Source organism: Penicillium macrosclerotiorum, assembly GCF_028827735.1.
Source record: "Penicillium macrosclerotiorum strain IBT 26536 chromosome Unknown utg000008l_segment0_segment0, whole genome shotgun sequence".
In the NCBI taxonomy this organism is placed as follows: Eukaryota; Fungi; Ascomycota; class Eurotiomycetes; order Eurotiales; family Aspergillaceae; genus Penicillium; species Penicillium macrosclerotiorum.
In genome coordinates, this window is record NW_026643087.1 from 2,377,295 (window position 1) to 2,393,481 (window position 16,187).

General features: G+C 50.2%; 7 protein-coding genes across 7 annotated transcripts; 5 read left to right on the top strand and 2 right to left on the bottom strand.

The window, feature by feature from the left end:
• Window positions 1-1,310: 1,310 nt before the first annotated feature.
• On the top strand, window positions 1,311-3,052 carry N7462_009039 (putative MFS transporter; the record flags this gene model as incomplete). Its single annotated transcript, XM_057080753.1, has 3 exons — window positions 1,311-1,546; window positions 1,628-1,890; window positions 1,974-3,052. 3 exons carry the CDS (start codon window positions 1,311-1,313, stop codon window positions 3,050-3,052), a joined length of 1,578 nt encoding a protein of 525 aa, XP_056931081.1.
• Window positions 3,053-3,654: 602 nt separating this feature from the next.
• N7462_009040 (ATPase inhibitor) lies at window positions 3,655-4,309 on the top strand (the record flags this gene model as incomplete). Its single annotated transcript, XM_057080754.1, has 4 exons — window positions 3,655-3,794; window positions 3,917-3,985; window positions 4,094-4,159; window positions 4,270-4,309. The coding sequence occupies 4 exons, from the start codon at window positions 3,655-3,657 to the stop codon at window positions 4,307-4,309; spliced, it is 315 nt and encodes a 104-aa protein (XP_056931082.1).
• A 226-nt stretch (window positions 4,310-4,535) lies between these two features.
• N7462_009041 (cytochrome P450) lies at window positions 4,536-6,319 on the bottom strand (the record flags this gene model as incomplete). The annotated part of the gene is made up of 5 exons (XM_057080755.1): window positions 4,536-5,024; window positions 5,098-5,821; window positions 5,886-5,902; window positions 5,965-6,073; window positions 6,165-6,319. 5 exons carry the CDS (start codon window positions 6,317-6,319, stop codon window positions 4,536-4,538), a joined length of 1,494 nt encoding a protein of 497 aa, XP_056931083.1.
• Window positions 6,320-8,202: 1,883 nt separating this feature from the next.
• N7462_009042 (MFS general substrate transporter) lies at window positions 8,203-9,776 on the bottom strand (the record flags this gene model as incomplete). Its single annotated transcript, XM_057080756.1, has 3 exons — window positions 8,203-8,365; window positions 8,452-8,727; window positions 8,800-9,776. The coding sequence occupies 3 exons, from the start codon at window positions 9,774-9,776 to the stop codon at window positions 8,203-8,205; spliced, it is 1,416 nt and encodes a 471-aa protein (XP_056931084.1).
• Window positions 9,777-10,824: 1,048 nt separating this feature from the next.
• N7462_009043 (sulfotransferase family protein) lies at window positions 10,825-11,753 on the top strand (the record flags this gene model as incomplete). The annotated part of the gene is made up of 2 exons (XM_057080757.1): window positions 10,825-10,951; window positions 11,014-11,753. The coding sequence occupies 2 exons, from the start codon at window positions 10,825-10,827 to the stop codon at window positions 11,751-11,753; spliced, it is 867 nt and encodes a 288-aa protein (XP_056931085.1).
• A 1,128-nt stretch (window positions 11,754-12,881) lies between these two features.
• Window positions 12,882-13,376, top strand: N7462_009044 (DUF3759 domain-containing protein; the record flags this gene model as incomplete). The annotated part of the gene is made up of 3 exons (XM_057080758.1): window positions 12,882-12,897; window positions 12,993-13,127; window positions 13,207-13,376. 3 exons carry the CDS (start codon window positions 12,882-12,884, stop codon window positions 13,374-13,376), a joined length of 321 nt encoding a protein of 106 aa, XP_056931086.1.
• Window positions 13,377-14,193: 817 nt separating this feature from the next.
• Window positions 14,194-16,173, top strand: N7462_009045 (uncharacterized protein; the record flags this gene model as incomplete). Its single annotated transcript, XM_057080759.1, has 1 exon — window positions 14,194-16,173. The coding sequence occupies one exon, from the start codon at window positions 14,194-14,196 to the stop codon at window positions 16,171-16,173; it is 1,980 nt and encodes a 659-aa protein (XP_056931087.1).
• Window positions 16,174-16,187: the final 14 nt, after the last annotated feature.

Below are 16,187 nucleotides of genomic sequence, written 5' to 3' on the forward strand. Positions count from 1 at the left end.
CCCAGTGCGTTGGTCGTGTAAATCGTATTTCTACCGACCATGTATGCCTATCATGTTTCACCCAGCGCCAGGAGGAACCCCGAGCCGAGTTGTCTGGCGCAAGCCCCACCCGGAGTAACTGCGAGGGTCAGATGAGCCGTGGCTGGAGTTGAACCATGCATAGATTGAAGATAGCATGATGCGTAGAGAAAGAGATGCGCCGTAGGTGTAAAGCATAGGTCGCACTAGAGATATTGTTCGGAGACGATTCCGCGATAGAATTTGAGCATCGCGGCAGCTGTGAATCCGTATGCATACTGTACCCTATCAAGCGAAATATGGTTGGAAAAGACTGCGTTCATCACCTATACAAGCGATCAATCGAAGCGAAATTATGTGATCCACATCAATCAATACATCGATGTCTACTTGGACGTTCTCTCAGTGCCTCATTTGATTTTCATCTTCTTCACCGCAGCTTCAAAAAAAGAGTATCTGCAGGGGTTGGGAAATAAAGGGTCTCAACCTCGGGAACCGGTTTCCCAGCCAAGCCTTCGCAAGCCTGGACACGAAGTTAAATGGCGTGGAGGAAACTCAAAGCGTCGGTTTCCACGGCTGATCATTCAAGCTTCCGGACCAAGTCCGAGTCATCATCACCGAAAGCAGGTCGGGCCATGCAGCACATGGCACACATGCGTGGGGGAATCCCCAAGCTCTTGGATGAGCACTGGCTTGGCGGGCGGCCGAAGTGACCTGCTCGCCGCATCTGAGTGGCTTCCGGGTCGTTTCTGGGTCTTCATCCCGCATCTCCTCCGAGGTCATGGCCCCTACCCTGCCAATTATCGCCAATCCCGGCGCAGCCATGACACCATCACGCCTCGTTTCGCTCCAGAATCTTGAGTCGATATGCCTATTGGCCCCGGAGACCCACGGCGGCGTGGGGCATGCCGCCTCCCCCACGCACTTGCTACCCCAGAGTCTCCGGGGTAAATGCGATGGTCGTGGAGTCGGGGAGTTGGGTGCCAGATCCACATCACCCCATATCGCCGCTCAACAGTGGACAGGGCAGAAATGGCATGACAGAGCCGGACATGGGCATCCCCGGTTCTCTGCTCCTCCCCGATACGCACTGATTATGCCTTTCTCGGTGTCGCAGGGACATAAAAAATGAGACGCTCCCCCGCATGTCGACTCACCCGGGGTGTGAAACATTTCGTTTTCTCTTTCCCTGCGTAGGCGTCCCTTTTGATCCTCCTACTATTCCTTGTCAAACGACGTCCTCGTCTCCTTCTCTTGCCTTCGCATTCACTATCGCACTATCAAAACCCGCGATGGCTGCCGCTATGAACTCCATGGCTACGCCGGGGATGGCGGGCGCCGAAACGCTGCCTGCCATCAGAGACACAGAAGCCATGGGTGAAAAGGCAGAGATGTCCCACGAGGAGATCGTGCACTTAACTGAGCTTACTCCCGAGGAAAAGATCCTCGAGAAGAAGTTGCGGGTGCGCATTGACTCCCTGATCATGCCACTCGTAGTGCTGGTTTACCTACTCAACTATATCGATCGGTGAGAAACCATCATGTTTCGCGCGATTTTGCGCGCTGAAGAGATCGTATGCGGAATACTGGCTAATCATGCTCATTATAGAAACAACTATGCCGCCGCGAAACTACAAGGGCTAACGGAGGATTTAAACCTCACTGATACGCAATACCAGACCGGCTTGTCGATTCTTTTCGTCGCGTATATCCTGATGCAGGTTCCTAGCAACCTGATGCTCAATTACATGGGCCGCCCATCATATTACTTGGGATTCTTCATCTGCGCCTGGGGGTTGGTCTCGGCTTGCACAAGTCAAGTGAAAAGCTATGGGTCAATTGTGGCTTGTCGGTTCTTGTTGGGCCTTGTTGGTAAGAAGACCGGATATATCTGACGCATTCTATATCCTGTCCGTTCTGTGCACTTTTAACTGACTATCGCGCTCCAATTCTAGAGGCGCCCTTCTTTGCCGGTGTCTTGTTCTATCTGTCCAAATGGTATACTAGGAAGGAATTGGCCTTCCGCATGAGTATCTTTTACTCGGGCTCCCTGCTGAGTGGCGCCTTCGGAAATCTCATCGCAGCCGGGATCTTGAAAGGCTTGAAGGGCAAGGCAGGTATGTCCGCCTGGCAGTGGCTCTATATCATTGAGGGTGTTATCACTGTTTTTGTCGGCCTGGTTATTTGTTTCGTGCTCCCCGACTTCCCAGAGACCTGGAAGTTGCTCTCCCCTGAGATGCGTCGTGTCGCGGAGCGGCGACTGGCAATTGAGGCTGCCGAGGCGGACGTCGATGAGGAGGGTGGCATGAGCCAGCTGAAGGGATTGAAGTTGGCAATGACGGATATCAAGACCTACGCCCTCGCAATTGCGTACATGTGCATCACTGGCGCGGCCGGTTTCCAGAATTTCTTCCCGACGTTGACCGGAACGCTGGGGTACAACAATACAATCTCCTTGCTCCTGGTCGCACCACCTTACATCTTCATGGTCGCATACAGTCTGGGCCACTCCTGGATCTCCGACAAGATGAGCATCCGGTTCTGGTTCTTCGCCTACCCGATCCCGCTCACGATCATTGGCTTCATCATTTTCATGACCACCGACGGCTTCGGGCCCCGCTACTTCTCCATGTTCCTGATGATCTTCGTCTTCGCGCAGAATGGCACCCTCTACTCGTGGATCGCGAACGCAATTCCCCGCCCACCCGCCAAGCGTGCTGCAGCTTACGCCTTCATCAACTCAATCGGTAACTCCGCCAGCATCTGGACACCCTACACCTATCTCGACTCCGAAGCGCCGAAGTATTACACCGCGATGGGCGTGTGTATCGCGCTGCAGGGCATTGGGCTGCTGATGGGTATTTTCATGTACTTCAATCTACGCATGCTCAACAAGCGTCAGGAGCGACTGGAGAATGAGGATATCCAGCTCACGGAGAAAGAGCTGCGTCGGTTACAAGTCACTGCGGACTTTGAGGGAATTGATCTCGCAGCTGCGCGACGGTTGCAGAAAGGATTCCGGTTTGTTCTGTAATATAGCAGGCTGGAGAGGGCGAGGAGGAATTTAGTGTTCTATGTAGCACGGCATGTAACTATTTCTTTTTCTTATTGACTAATTGATCAACCGTGCCCACCTGATTAAGGGCTTAAATAACCGATGCCTGTAGCTAGGATTGTACCGTTACCGTTCCTGGTGGTCCCATTGCGGGGACGCCATGTGCATCCCCGTCCAAGGTTAAATCTCTTTTAAAGTCTATGACGTCCGCGTCTGGCCGCTTTTCGACCGAGCTCAACCACGGATCATCCCACTCTCTCGACTTCGTGCTGTGTGGCCTGCTTGATAAAAAGCTCGCCCGCTTCCTTTTTCCTGAACTACTCTCAACCCCAACCTGTTGCCAGGCACAGTTTGTGTTACATTTCCAAATTAGTCTCGGACTGTGGATACCGATATCCTTGACAGTCTCCATTCCCCAGTTTTCCAGCCCGCATTCCCCGTTGATCGACCCCTTGCCTCCCCCGCACTTCCATTCTCGCATCCACTTTTAAGTCTCAGCACATCGCCACCTCTCTGGCCTCAACGCCTCCTTCGTACTCTTCACCTGCCAAAGCGTCCATCACTATAAGTTCTCCTCGACCATGCAGTCCGCTGCCTTGACTCGCTCCTTCTTCCGAACGGCTCCGGCTTCCCTCATCCTCTCCCGCCAACTCTCCACAACCCCAATTACCATGGCCGCCGGAGACACTGGCGCCCCCAAGCCAAGAGGCTTTCTGGCTGAGTAGGTCTCACCCTGAGAATGGAAAGCTATCCCATAGTTGTCCACCCTGCCCACAACAAAGACCAGTGGGCGGAGTACATGACGTCATAGACAAAAGATCACTGACTCGACGGCGAGCACAGGAAGGACCAGTTCCAGCGTCGCGAAGCGGCTCAAGAGGCTATGTATATTCGCCAGCAAGAGATGGACAAGTATGTATATGATGTATTCGATGTTTTTCTAGGTCGATGCGATATGAAGGGGAGATGGAGTGGAGTCGTTCGGCGCAGTCGCTGATGTGAATATATATTTACTTGCAGGATCGAGAGGTTGCGGCTAAAAATGAAGGAGTCACGAAAACACATGGAAGAGCTGGATAAACATCTGTAAGTGTGGGTCATTCTTTGTTTTTACACTCACATCTCGTGCTTAGGCTATCCGTTTTCCCTTTGAAAATGGGTGAATGACTGACCGATTTGCTCAATGTTTGTACCAGGGAGGAGTTGGCTAAAACCCAAGGTGGCGAGCAGAACTAATCTGATATTTCAAAATGGGGGTCCCTCTGTGGTAACGAGCCCAATTTGCCCTACGCAGGTCCAATAGTTCTATGTGGTTAGCAACATGATTAATTCCCATCCCCTTTTTACTTTCTTGCAATTCGACTGTGGTATTCTAGCGTCAAGTTCCAGTTGGACAAATTCACATTCTTATTCAATCTGATAATTAACAGTTTGCATTGCCATGGGTCTATCTGGTCGATAGCTATCTGTTCTTACCAAGCAGCGTCCATTTCAGCTGCACGTCTTCCGGATTCCTGACCGCCAATGTCATCTTGGTAATCGGTCTCTGTACGACCCTCTGTAACCGGAGCGTAGGGTCTCCCGGTCCATCCCCCGGAAGAGCATGAGGCTCGCAGCGAGCTGATCGGAAAAGAGTGACCATGGTCGCGACAAACTCCACTTCGGACATCTTGAGGCCCGGACATACTCGGGGGCCACCGGACCAGGGCATGAACGTGCCCTTTTCTGGAGTGATCAGTTGCCCGGACTGATCGATCCACCGAGACGGTCGGAACTCCAGGGCATCGTCTCCCCAAAAAGCGGGACTTATATTCAGGATTGCCGTTTCAGCGTAGATGTCGAGCGGAGGGGTGAGGTGATGGGTGGTACCCTGAGAGCTGATAACCGACGTGGGGTGGAATATAGCACGAGTGCTATGTGCAACCGGGGTGAAGATGCGCAGGGTTTCGAACTATAAGACCTGTCAGTATTTAGGTAGATCATTAAAAACTCTCAAATTTGAGATGGCGTGAAGTTGTGCGTACCATAAGGGCCAATAGGCGCTTGCATTTAGCGAAGGTGGTTTCATAAGCCAAATTCGTCGAGTCCTTTGCTATCAAATTGATCTCTTCTCGAATCCAGTCCTGCCATTCCGGGTAGAGAGCCAGAAGAATCACCGTGAACCCCATGGTGTTAGCTGTTGATTCAAACCCCGCGACAGTAAACACGAAAAGGTTGCCGCTGATCTCTTCCGCTGAGAGTGAGGATGTAACTTCACCAGCGTGCTTTTCTTCATTCGCATGCTGAAGCATCAACGACAAGAAGTTATGGCCCGGTTCTCCTCTGTCTGTGGCAATTTGGGCTTCGTCTCGAAGCATTTCTTCGATATATCGAGGCGCTCGTTCCAAATGATAACCCATGAGCCGCCATGCAGGCGACATGAAGGGTAACTGCAACAACTTTCGGGGAAGAAATGCTGCTTCTAGGATCTTGGTTGACACAAGCGAGAGCATTTCGAAGTATGATTCTTTAACACTGCCTGCCTTGCTTGTCCCGTAGCTCTTTTTGGGCGACCATGATTGCTGCCAGTTGTATCCGGCTTTCCCAATGATGTTGATCGCTATGCTGCGCAAGCCCTCTAAAGTTTCATTGCCAGGATGCTCGACCATATAGTCAACCATCGCCTGAGCCTGCTCAATTGATTCAGTCCAAACCATCTTGCTGATCCGTTCGTCCAAGTTTGTGTTGAACATTCTACGGTGTCGCTTCCTGCAATACCGTGTGAGAATAAGACTCAAGCCGCGTCCAATCAATGCTAGTCACAAGTACTTACCACTCATCTCCATTGGTCTATAGAAAAACGATCATGATTAGGTCGTACCTTCTCGATCAAGAAATCGAAGGGGGCTCACCATGAAAACATTTGGTCCTAGAAATCCTAGAACTTTGCCCACCACGGGAGCCTGTTGAAATTCATTCCTTTTCTGCAAGATTGTTTGGCTAACGGCAGGATCTGCGCACCTGATATTCAATCAGAGTCTAGAAAAAAGAAACTAAATCTTGAAAGAGCGAGGTAAAGATGATCGGGAAACTTGGGTTGGGCTGAACTTACCAGACTGAAAATTCGTCTGGTGTCACGAGGGCGAAGATGTCTCCTAGGCGGTCATGATACCATCTTCTCCGTCGAAATTCCCAGCCATGAATCGTGACATCAATGCGGTCATAAATTAATGCCGGAAGATATCTCGCTAGGTAAGGTTGTAGCATTGGCGCGAAAACCATCCAGATCGGGCTTTTTGAGAGCACGGGCACGACATGAATCGGAAGCCCAGAGCGGCGCGCGTGGGAATAATGCTTGATGAAGCATCCCGACTTGTATAAAACATAAATTAACACCAGGGATCTGATAGAAAGAGATATCAGGAGCTCCATGGAGCTTGTGATTATGTGACAGTATCTTTCTCCAACTATAGACAGGGAATGGCGAGCGGTAAACAAAAGTCTGGCGTCAGCCTATTGATAATAATGTGGCGCCCACTGGCATTCAGATTATGGGGGCCATCAAGGGGGCTGATCGGGGGCTATGAGTTTTAGCCCCCCATTCGTGACATTCCACTGCCTTTTCATTCCTCTGACTGGCTCTCGCAGTGGCCCCCATCTCTGCCTTTCCCCGGCTGAATCCGCAGTGTCGTCGCGAACTTTTGATATAGGAGTCTTATACAGTCCATCAAAGATCGGCTCTCTGGATGGAAAAGCTATTGGCACCCTGATAATAGACTATTGATATATCTTAATTCCCCCAAGTACGGAGGAGATAGAAGTGGATAAAATAATGAGGCTAGACTACATGCCCCCTTTTCAATGGCCCCAAGCGCCACAAGGCTGCGGTGGTTCTCACCCTCTTTCGCAATCTGCAGCCCCATATTACCGGATTGGAGGGAGCGTCAAAAGCGGGGACAGTGTCTCCGAAGTCCGATTGTTTGAAATCTTCCAGGATTGCTCGGGTTTCAAGGGTCATTAGAGAAACTCTATAACCGCAAGGATTGGATGAGGTAGGAAACGATGTATTAAAAGACCACTTGTGCCCTCTTCCTCCGCCATCAACATCATCTGCTTTTCGTATATCTAAAGGACAAAAGATTTTCAAGTTTCCTGGAAGAACAGAATAACGATGTCGTTCCTTCCGTCGACCGAGCACGGCTACCTGCCGTATCTTCTTCTTTGCGTAAGGCCACAGGGAAAGGTCCAACGGAATTGAACAAGATAATCTAAAATCTACCTAGTTTGTCGTGATGGGAAGTACCCATTCGGTGGTCTGCTATCTTGCTCCTCATGCTTCGCTCAGACAATTCTCTGGCCCGAGAGCGCCTCCGAAACACCCTCTGAACGCGCATGTTTATGCTTTTAAAAACTTCTACACCGCTATGATTCGCGGCTATGCCGCGTACAACATTCAAAATCCTCAACTATACGATCTTGCGCTTCTGACTTTCATGGCCGTGTTTGTATTGTTTTCCTCCGAGCTCTTCATTTTTCATACAATTCGAATGAAGGAGGGACAGATTCCTATTGCGATGGCCTTGGTCGCGATCTATTGGATGCTGACGCAAAGAAATTGGTATCATTCGAGAGGTGCACTACTTGGAAATTGACATAGTTGAAGTCACGGCCAAGTTTGTGTCTACTTTTGTTGTACACAATTAGTCTTGGCAATATACACTCTATTCGTGGTAAGTTGATAAGCGATGTCATTGTCTCCCTCTAGGAGAGTTTCCCCAAGTCCTATAGAGGCGATTCATCTGACCCTGCTTGCTGTAGCTCCAGAGGTGCAGGACCCCACTATTGCTTAGTTTCATATGTTTTGCTTGTGATTGCCCATTATGGAAACCTGGAGCTTGGCTTGCGCGAGATACCTGAGGTGGATTAATATCCAGAGAAAGGGAAAAATAAGAATCTGTTTGAGTTTTTGGTGTGTTTAAATATTTAATACTATTTGTTTATTTTTTTGAAGGGTTGTAGACTTGTACATCTATGCCCCCCCCACCCTGCTCATCCGCCGAGTGACTTTCGACAACTTTTAATACCAGTCTGGATTTTTTTTTAAATAATATTGCCATGACCATCATTTGTCCCACCAACCCAGAGGTAACTTAGATTTTGGCATGCCATCGCCATCGATAGCCTAGACAAGCCCACCGCGCCATCGTGAACATCACCATTGACACGACAAGCACACTGCCCAGATAAGCCACCATAGCCCGAGTGCCGACCTTCTCCAGCATTTCACCGCCAATAGGGATGCAAACCAGAGTCCTGTTTCAGTCAGTAAGGGAGCCAATGAACGCAAGTAAATATCATCAAAAAGGCCAAAGACTGAAACAACGAGAAGGGAACCGTACGCCACGCTCACGATAGAATAGCAAATCCCAAAACGACCCCCGACTTCACTGGCATTGGAGATCTGCCCAATACACGTGGGTGCCAAGCTCAGAAATGAGCCTGATGCCATTCCAAAAACACAGCTGAACATATATAGCCCAGGTAGTGTGTTGCCGAAAGGAAGCCAGATGACAAAGATGGCGAAGATGCCACATGCAATGAGCCCGGCTTGAGTGTTAATGCGACCATATTTATCAGCGATGCCACCAGCAAGTAGACGGCCTATGGTGGAGAATCTGAGCCAAGTTAGCACCGACATTCGATTATGGCTGGAGATATTCGTTTTAGGAAGTGAAGGTAACACATACGTGTTTAGAATAGATAGGAGAATCACACTGGTCCCGGTGGTGAAACCTTGCATCACAACGTAGGTTGGATAGAGCCCTAGCCCGGCAAAAACTTCCAATTCAAGAGCAAAAGTCCCCAGCGTCAGCCAGGTAAATCGTGTATCTTTGAACGCGCGTAAATTGATACTTGATCTGCTTTGCCCTTTTGGCAACCTCGATCGAACCAGTGCTATGCCCAGACCACACATCACGGCGACAATTAAGGCGACCATCCGGATCGCCCAGCGATAGCCGATCCGCGTGAACGCCGCCCTCAGCACCAAGGGGAACATGACTCCTCCCAGCCCGCTTCCTGCCATTGCGGTACCCATCGCCAATCCAGCCCGCCGATCAAACCAATGCGGCACGGCTGCCATTGCCACTGTACTCAGGAACGCCGCGCCAGTCCCCATGAGCACGCCTAAGGTCAGCACAAAGTGCCAGTACAGTCGACACTCCGCCAGCAGCAACAGACCGACGACGTAGCAAACTGTGCCTGCGAGCAAGATGCCTGTCGGCCCGTACCGATCGAACAGCGGGCCGATCTGCACGCTCAGACACAAGCCGAAAAAGGTAAAAAGACCCGGCACCCAGCCCACGGTGCTGCTCGAATATCCCGCCAGCTGGTGCGTCGTGAAGTAGTTCTGCAGCACACCGGTCGAGTTCATCATCCCATAGCTCGCCATCAGGAGGAAGAACGAGCCCAGCACGACCAGCCAAGAGCGCGTGCCGCCATCCGGGAAGGTGTCTTCGACGCCGGACTCGCGGATATGCGTGGTGATCGTGGAGAGCGGGGTGACGGGCTCAAGGATTGAGAATGCCGTTGCGGGCGGGGACTGTTCATCATGGACGGAGAGGCGGACGTCGGCCGGACCTGCGACCGGCACATCTAGTGTTGGGCCGGATGTTTGATGGGGCCTCTCAAGAATGGTCGTGCTGGATTTCTGCTCAGTGGCCATTGTTCTACTGGAGAAGGGTACTGCGAGGGGCAACAGAAGTTTGACAGGAGAGAATCTTTTCTCTGGGGTAGAACCTGAATTCTAGGACCCCCGGATGGCGGGGCCGACTTAAAAGCCCTTCAGGGTCGGGTTGCGTTCCCGAACTGGCGAGGCATGATGATAAGAGTCCGCTTGACAAGTTGGATGAGCATCGGGATTGGGACAAGCGGTGACTCAGACTGTATTGGTGTGAGAATATTGTAGGACGAGTGTGGAGGGAAGTCTTGCCTCTTGCATATCGGCAATACGGCCGGTTGGTTGGCCAAGGGTTGCCATGCTTCTTTTCGTCTTCGGAGACGATTCACGTACGAATGAGAGAGAAGTAACGGCATCAAATAGAGCAAAAAGCGGGCTGACCCACTTGCTGTCGGGCTTTAACTGAATCAAGTGCCCGACTCGATGGAAGCTCGATTGCGAGGAACCGATTTAAGGAGCTATTTCCGTCCTTTCCCTCCACCGCTATTGCGGCCCCAACTTACTTGAATAATAACTAGTCGGTTGAGAAAAGCCTGCTTCATAAGCGGCGCATTTCATTTTTTTTTTCGGAACGGAACCCTGTCCTGCGTGGTAAAAACTATGTAGTCTCTTTTGGAAAGGATGCCATCAGTCACTGACAACAATGCGGCTTATTACCAAGCCACTGCCGATCGATGAATTGATATGCCTATGCCATTTTAGACACTGGCCTTGATACTCGAGATTCAATCAAGCCAGTCTTACTAGTCCACTCGTTAAAAAGAGATTGGTCCATGCTCCCACTTCGTTTCCCCGTTAACACAAAACAGCCTTATGACAATTGCCGTGCGAGGCTGGATTGTCACAGCGATGATGATAGGTCAGCTCGGAAGAAGTGGGGATGTCAAATACCTGGAGATCCACATATGTTGTACTTCGGGGGCGGCCCTCTTAATGCGCAGATCCGAAGCCAAAGAATGTAGACACATAAAGCTTGTCCTCATGCCTGCCGATGAGCCAATACCTCGCACAATTGATATTGACAATTTTTGAAATGGCAACGCCGGAAGAAAGACACCCAGAGATCTTTAAACCCATAAATTGGGAGTCATGTCGAGGCAAGAAGCGAACGGTGCCCATGGAATGCCTATGTTTAGGGTTTAACCGGACTGGCACTGCGAGTAAGTTAAGAATCTTGTAATTCAAACTACTTAAGTCCTTTAACTAATGACCCCCCTACTAGCCATGTGCTGTGCATTAGAGATCCTCGGCGTGCCCTGTTGGCACTCAGTCCAGTTCATGTCGAGTCGCTTCTCCGATCTCAAGATGTGGCAGGAAGCTGTGGACCGAAAATTCTTCAATAAAGGCCCAAAATTTGGTCGCCCCGAGTTCGACCAGTTATTGCACGACTTCGGTGCCGTCTCCTCGGATACACCCGCTATCGCATTCGCCGAAGACCTCATTGAGGCGTACCCGGAGGCCAAGGTGGTGCTTGTGCATCGAGACATTGACTCGTGGTATGAAAGCTGGATGAATAGCGTGATCAAGAGCACGTTTGATCCCGTCATCTCGGTCATATACCACATCGAGCGGTTCTTCGTCCATCCGTTAGGCAAGATCCATAGGTCGAGTTTGGATGGGTGGGCGGGTATCCGCAATAAGGAAGATGCGCGGCTTAAGAGCAAAGCCAAGTTCCGAGAGCATTATGCGCTGGTACGGAGGGTCACCCCGAAGGACAGGTTATTGGAGTTCAATCTGTCTGAAGGTTGGGAGCCGCTTTGTCAGTTTTTGGGGAAGCCGATCCCAGACGTGCCATTTCCCCATGTGAACGAGAAAAAATATTTTGATGAGATGGTAAATCTTTTCTTGATGCGGGCATTAAGGTCTCTGGCCAGAAAGCTTTTCATATACTTGGGGCCGGTGATTGTGGCCGGAGTCGGGTATTATGCATACTCTCGTCTTGAGGGAAGGACGAGGCCATGAAGAGAGGAATTAAGGAGGATCATCAACTTGAAAAGGTCCGAGGATCAGTCTTATAATGGTGACAGGTCTGTTCCTCTGGCTACTCTAGGGCTGTTCCATAAAACCAGGTTGATTTTAGACTAATCTAGAAGCGGCCATTCGTCAAAATTTGTATTTTGAATCTAAAATGTCCATCGAGAAGAGAAAAATAGAAATAAAAAAGAGAGCAATTTGAACCAGATAGTATAGCTGACCGAAAAATATAAGTAGCTGGAGGAAAATGAAGGTAATTTTGTATGGTTTCCATCTGACAGTAGCTTCATTTGCCCTGGTTCAACCATAAGGAATCTTCCGCAAGACCAAATATAGAAACAAGGGTTCTCAACAAGAACATAACTTTAAGGTGAGCCGAGCTGCAATGTATACAGTATGAAAGAATCTTTTTCGAAAGCGTTGCCTTTCCCCACACAGGCCCAAAGACCGGGAGAAGATCAACTTAGTGTGCTGACATGCAGACGGAGAATTGACGAGGTCGAACTGTATCAATGGCGGGCCCGGTTGTGAGGAAAATCGATCTACATCCGTAACGAGCCGCTTATTACGTATGATTCTCAGAATTATTTTTTTTCATTGGCTTTCACCTGGTCTACTCTGCGTTTTGCCCGCTCAAAAGCCGCGAAAATATCACTTTTCTAATATTATTGAACTGAAAACGGGGCGAGCCGGGTAGTTCGATGTCCGTAGACCAATCACCCGCTTTTCTGTCATGTCCCCACTGCTGCATCGAGTATAGTTCCATGAGCTGAAAAAAAAATGGGCAAGTAGGAAAATCATAAAAGAAACACAGGATGTGATGGCGTTGGCGCCATCCTAAATGAAGTTAACGGATCTCCTTTTCGGGTTAGCTAAGCCTGGCCCAAACTGCTAAGGCGGCCGCTATTTACCTTGGTGGAGCCGATTCGCTGGACTCGGGTGATTGTTAGACGATTGTCTGACAGAAGCCGAGAGAGTGTTCGAGGAGGAGGGGTTTGTTGGTGTCAGGCATCGTTATAAAACGCGGCGCCCACTATCTTTCTCTCCTACTTTCGATTCCCCTCATCTTCATTATAAAATCATTGTCTCCTTTCCATTACTACACCACCAGTCACCATGGGTTTCTTCGATCGTATGTCAATCTCCAATAACAGGCATTCCTAGCTATTTCTACAGTCATCGGTCCTTCCGGGATGGTCCGCTAACTCTCATTCCTCTTGCTCGTAGACGATTCCGAGGAGTACCGTCACCACGACGAGATGACCAACCGCCCCCACGAGGCTAAGTGGTCTCACGAGCTGATTGGCGGTGCCGCTGCCTACGAGGCCATGAAGGCCTACGAGGAGCACGAGGCTCGAAACGGTATGCGGCTGTCCCTCACTACCTCCTCCACACCCATCCTCATCCAGAATGTTAAACTGACCGGAGATCTCACCTCTAGGCAAGATTGATGAGCACGCCAAGGCCAAGGAGGTTGTCGCCGGCCTCATCGGCGCTTTCGTCGACCGCGAAGTTGAGACTAAGGGTCTTGACTTCATTGACCGGGAGAAGGCCAAGCACCACGCCCGTGAGCGTGCCGAGGCGAGCATGAACAACAGCGGCCGTTGGTAAATGCGGTTCGCAGAACCAGGTTCCTACATTCGTCGTCAATGGTGTGGAATATCTGCTCGAGGCCTACCAAGAGAGGATGGGTGTACACCAAAGATATCGATGCGGGATATGAAGATGCATGATGAGCACATGATTCATAGGTTGAAAGAGAAAACATCTCGAGTTCGATGACTTCAATAACCCGATCCCTCGTAGATACCTCACTTAGAGAAATGACAGCCCGTTGCAGGGCGGTGGTGGGCTTTCCGCCGAAACAGCCTCAAGTCATCAAACTACCAGCTGCGTTGATTTCATTCTGTCCATGCGTATCCGGGAAATGGCAGATCAGGGATCTTATCCCAAAAGTCAATGGGGTCATACATTGACTTATGAAGCATTCTGTATGCCATGCTAGATTTTCCATATATTGACATTACCACTCATTTCCCAGGATTGTATGTTCATAACGAGTCTTCAAGGAATGGAAATGCAAGTCCTGTCGGTCCTGCAACTCTTGACAGTATAAACGAGTTATACACCGCCTTCCTGTTCCGCTTGTGAGAGCGTTGACCGCCTGCACCTTTTTTTTGAATGATCGCTTGGCTCTGGCAGAAAAAGGGGTCTGATCAATCAACAGAAAAAGCAGGCGCTTTCAGCTTCTTTGTTCCACCTGCTCCGTACTTTACAGTATCTTTTAAGCACTAATAGCAAGTTCCCTACCTCAATGGCAAATATGAAATTGCTCTAGAGGTCTGATTGAATGCTGCTGTCCAAGGGCTCAACGTTACGCCTCGCTTGAAGCTGCCAACGACAAACGCACGACAAACACCAACCGAAGATGGAGCCTGCTACAAGCGGCCCAGGACTCTCCCTGGACGAAAAGCTACGGGAGATGCAGCAAAGATTGGCAAAGGTGAAAAAGGAGAGACAGATTGCCGAGCTCCAGGAATTGATTTGTGAGGAGGAGCGCTTGTTACAGGCATCCCGCCAGCGACTCAATGCTCGCAGTTCTGAAATCTCGCCTATCTCGCCCGCCCAAGAGCAAGCGCCAAGTTTGGTCAATCTGACACCGACCTCGGTCAACAACACTTTATCTGCAATACCTACCGCAAAGCCTATCACAAACACCAGTTCTACCTCTAACAATCACTTTGAATCTACAACGGAGAGTGTTGATGAGATGATCGCACTGGAAAGCGCATGTCGCTCTCTACCTTCCCAACGGGCTCAGCCATCTCAGCAAGTCCCCACTGCCAATGGGTCGTTGAAATTTGAGCCCCCTTCAACGACCGTGCTGCGGGAAAACAGTCTCGTTCCCAGTTCTTCCTCTGTGAACTCGACCCCTGCACGTCCACAGCCAGACTCAAACCCACAACCCGGATTGAACAGAAGAAACCCACAAATTGAGTCCCCTTGGTGGGATCCTCCAGCCTCCCCGGGCCTGGGATGTGATGCTCCGAGGAACATCTACTACGGACGAAACTGGAGAGAGTGTGAGGACTTTGTCATTGACTTGGAAGTCCACTTCTCCAAAAACCGGCACTATTATGCGGATCCTGGCGAACGCCGCAAGGTGAAGCTAGGCATTCAGTCACTGGCACCAGAATTGCGCAACAAATGGGCCCAGTGGGCCCGATCCATCTCGCAAGTACGATGGAATATCTTCTGTAGATTTGTGGCCTACCAAGCGAATCCTAATTCCACTACCAAGGAAGCCATTGAACGATTCACTACATCAAAGCAGTTTACGCATCAATCAGTGCTCGATCACTACTTTTGGATGTTACAGTGGGAGCCAAAACTCCCGGCCACCTGGACCAGACATGTGTACCTGGAAGCTCTGTGGATGTCAACTCACCCTCTCGTCCGCAATAGGGCAAATAGACCGGCAAAGGACTTTGTAGACTGGCACGAATATGCCAATTATCTATGGAATGTTGAAAAATCTATTCCAGCCCGGGTGTCCCAGATCAGGAGCCCTAGGCCCGGACAGATGGAACCCAATGACCGCTCCCAGGATTCTAATCCTATTAACAAGAATCAACCATTCACTACTGAGGCTGAAAAGAGCAGCAGTGATGACGATGAGGAGGAGGACAGCGAAGAGGATAACGACGAGCAGGACGACAGCGATGACAACACCCAGAGGGAAAAAACAAGCCAGGCGGAAATTCCTCTGGCCGCGAGAACATCAGTGCCAACGCCACCAGCTAATTCGTCACGCCCTCCTACCCCGGTACCTAAGGAACCTAAATTTCAAATTTACCAAGGCGCAACATGGGCGGAGTGCAGGAATTTCTTATCTGCACTTGAGCATCATTTCGACACTTCATGGAATTACTTCAAATACGACAGTCGCAAACTTGACGCTGGGCTCCGTCACATCAAACCAGAGTTAAAAGACAAGTGGAACAACTACCGAGAACGGTTATCTCTACAGGCTACATGGGCCGATTTCCGCAACTTCGCGGCTCAAGTTGCTGGCATCCGTACCAATGCCGAGAAGGCCATTCAAGCATACAAAACTGCCCGGCAGCCACCGTCCCAAACAGTGTCTGATTTCGCTCTTTGGTTGCAACAATGGATGCCATATTTCAATCCACGGGGCCACAATCGCCTCCGCCACATCTACGACCGTATGCTTCCATCCATTCGGTCGCAGTCGCCCAAGACATGGGAGGACTTTACAGATCTGAATCTCTTTGTTGAGTATCTTCAGGATGTCGAAGATTCCATGCCAGAACGAGAGGAGGAATTGGCAGTGGGCGCGAAATTCGGACATGGACCACCGAAAAAGCGACCTCGTCGAAGCAAGTGAACGATACAGACCAG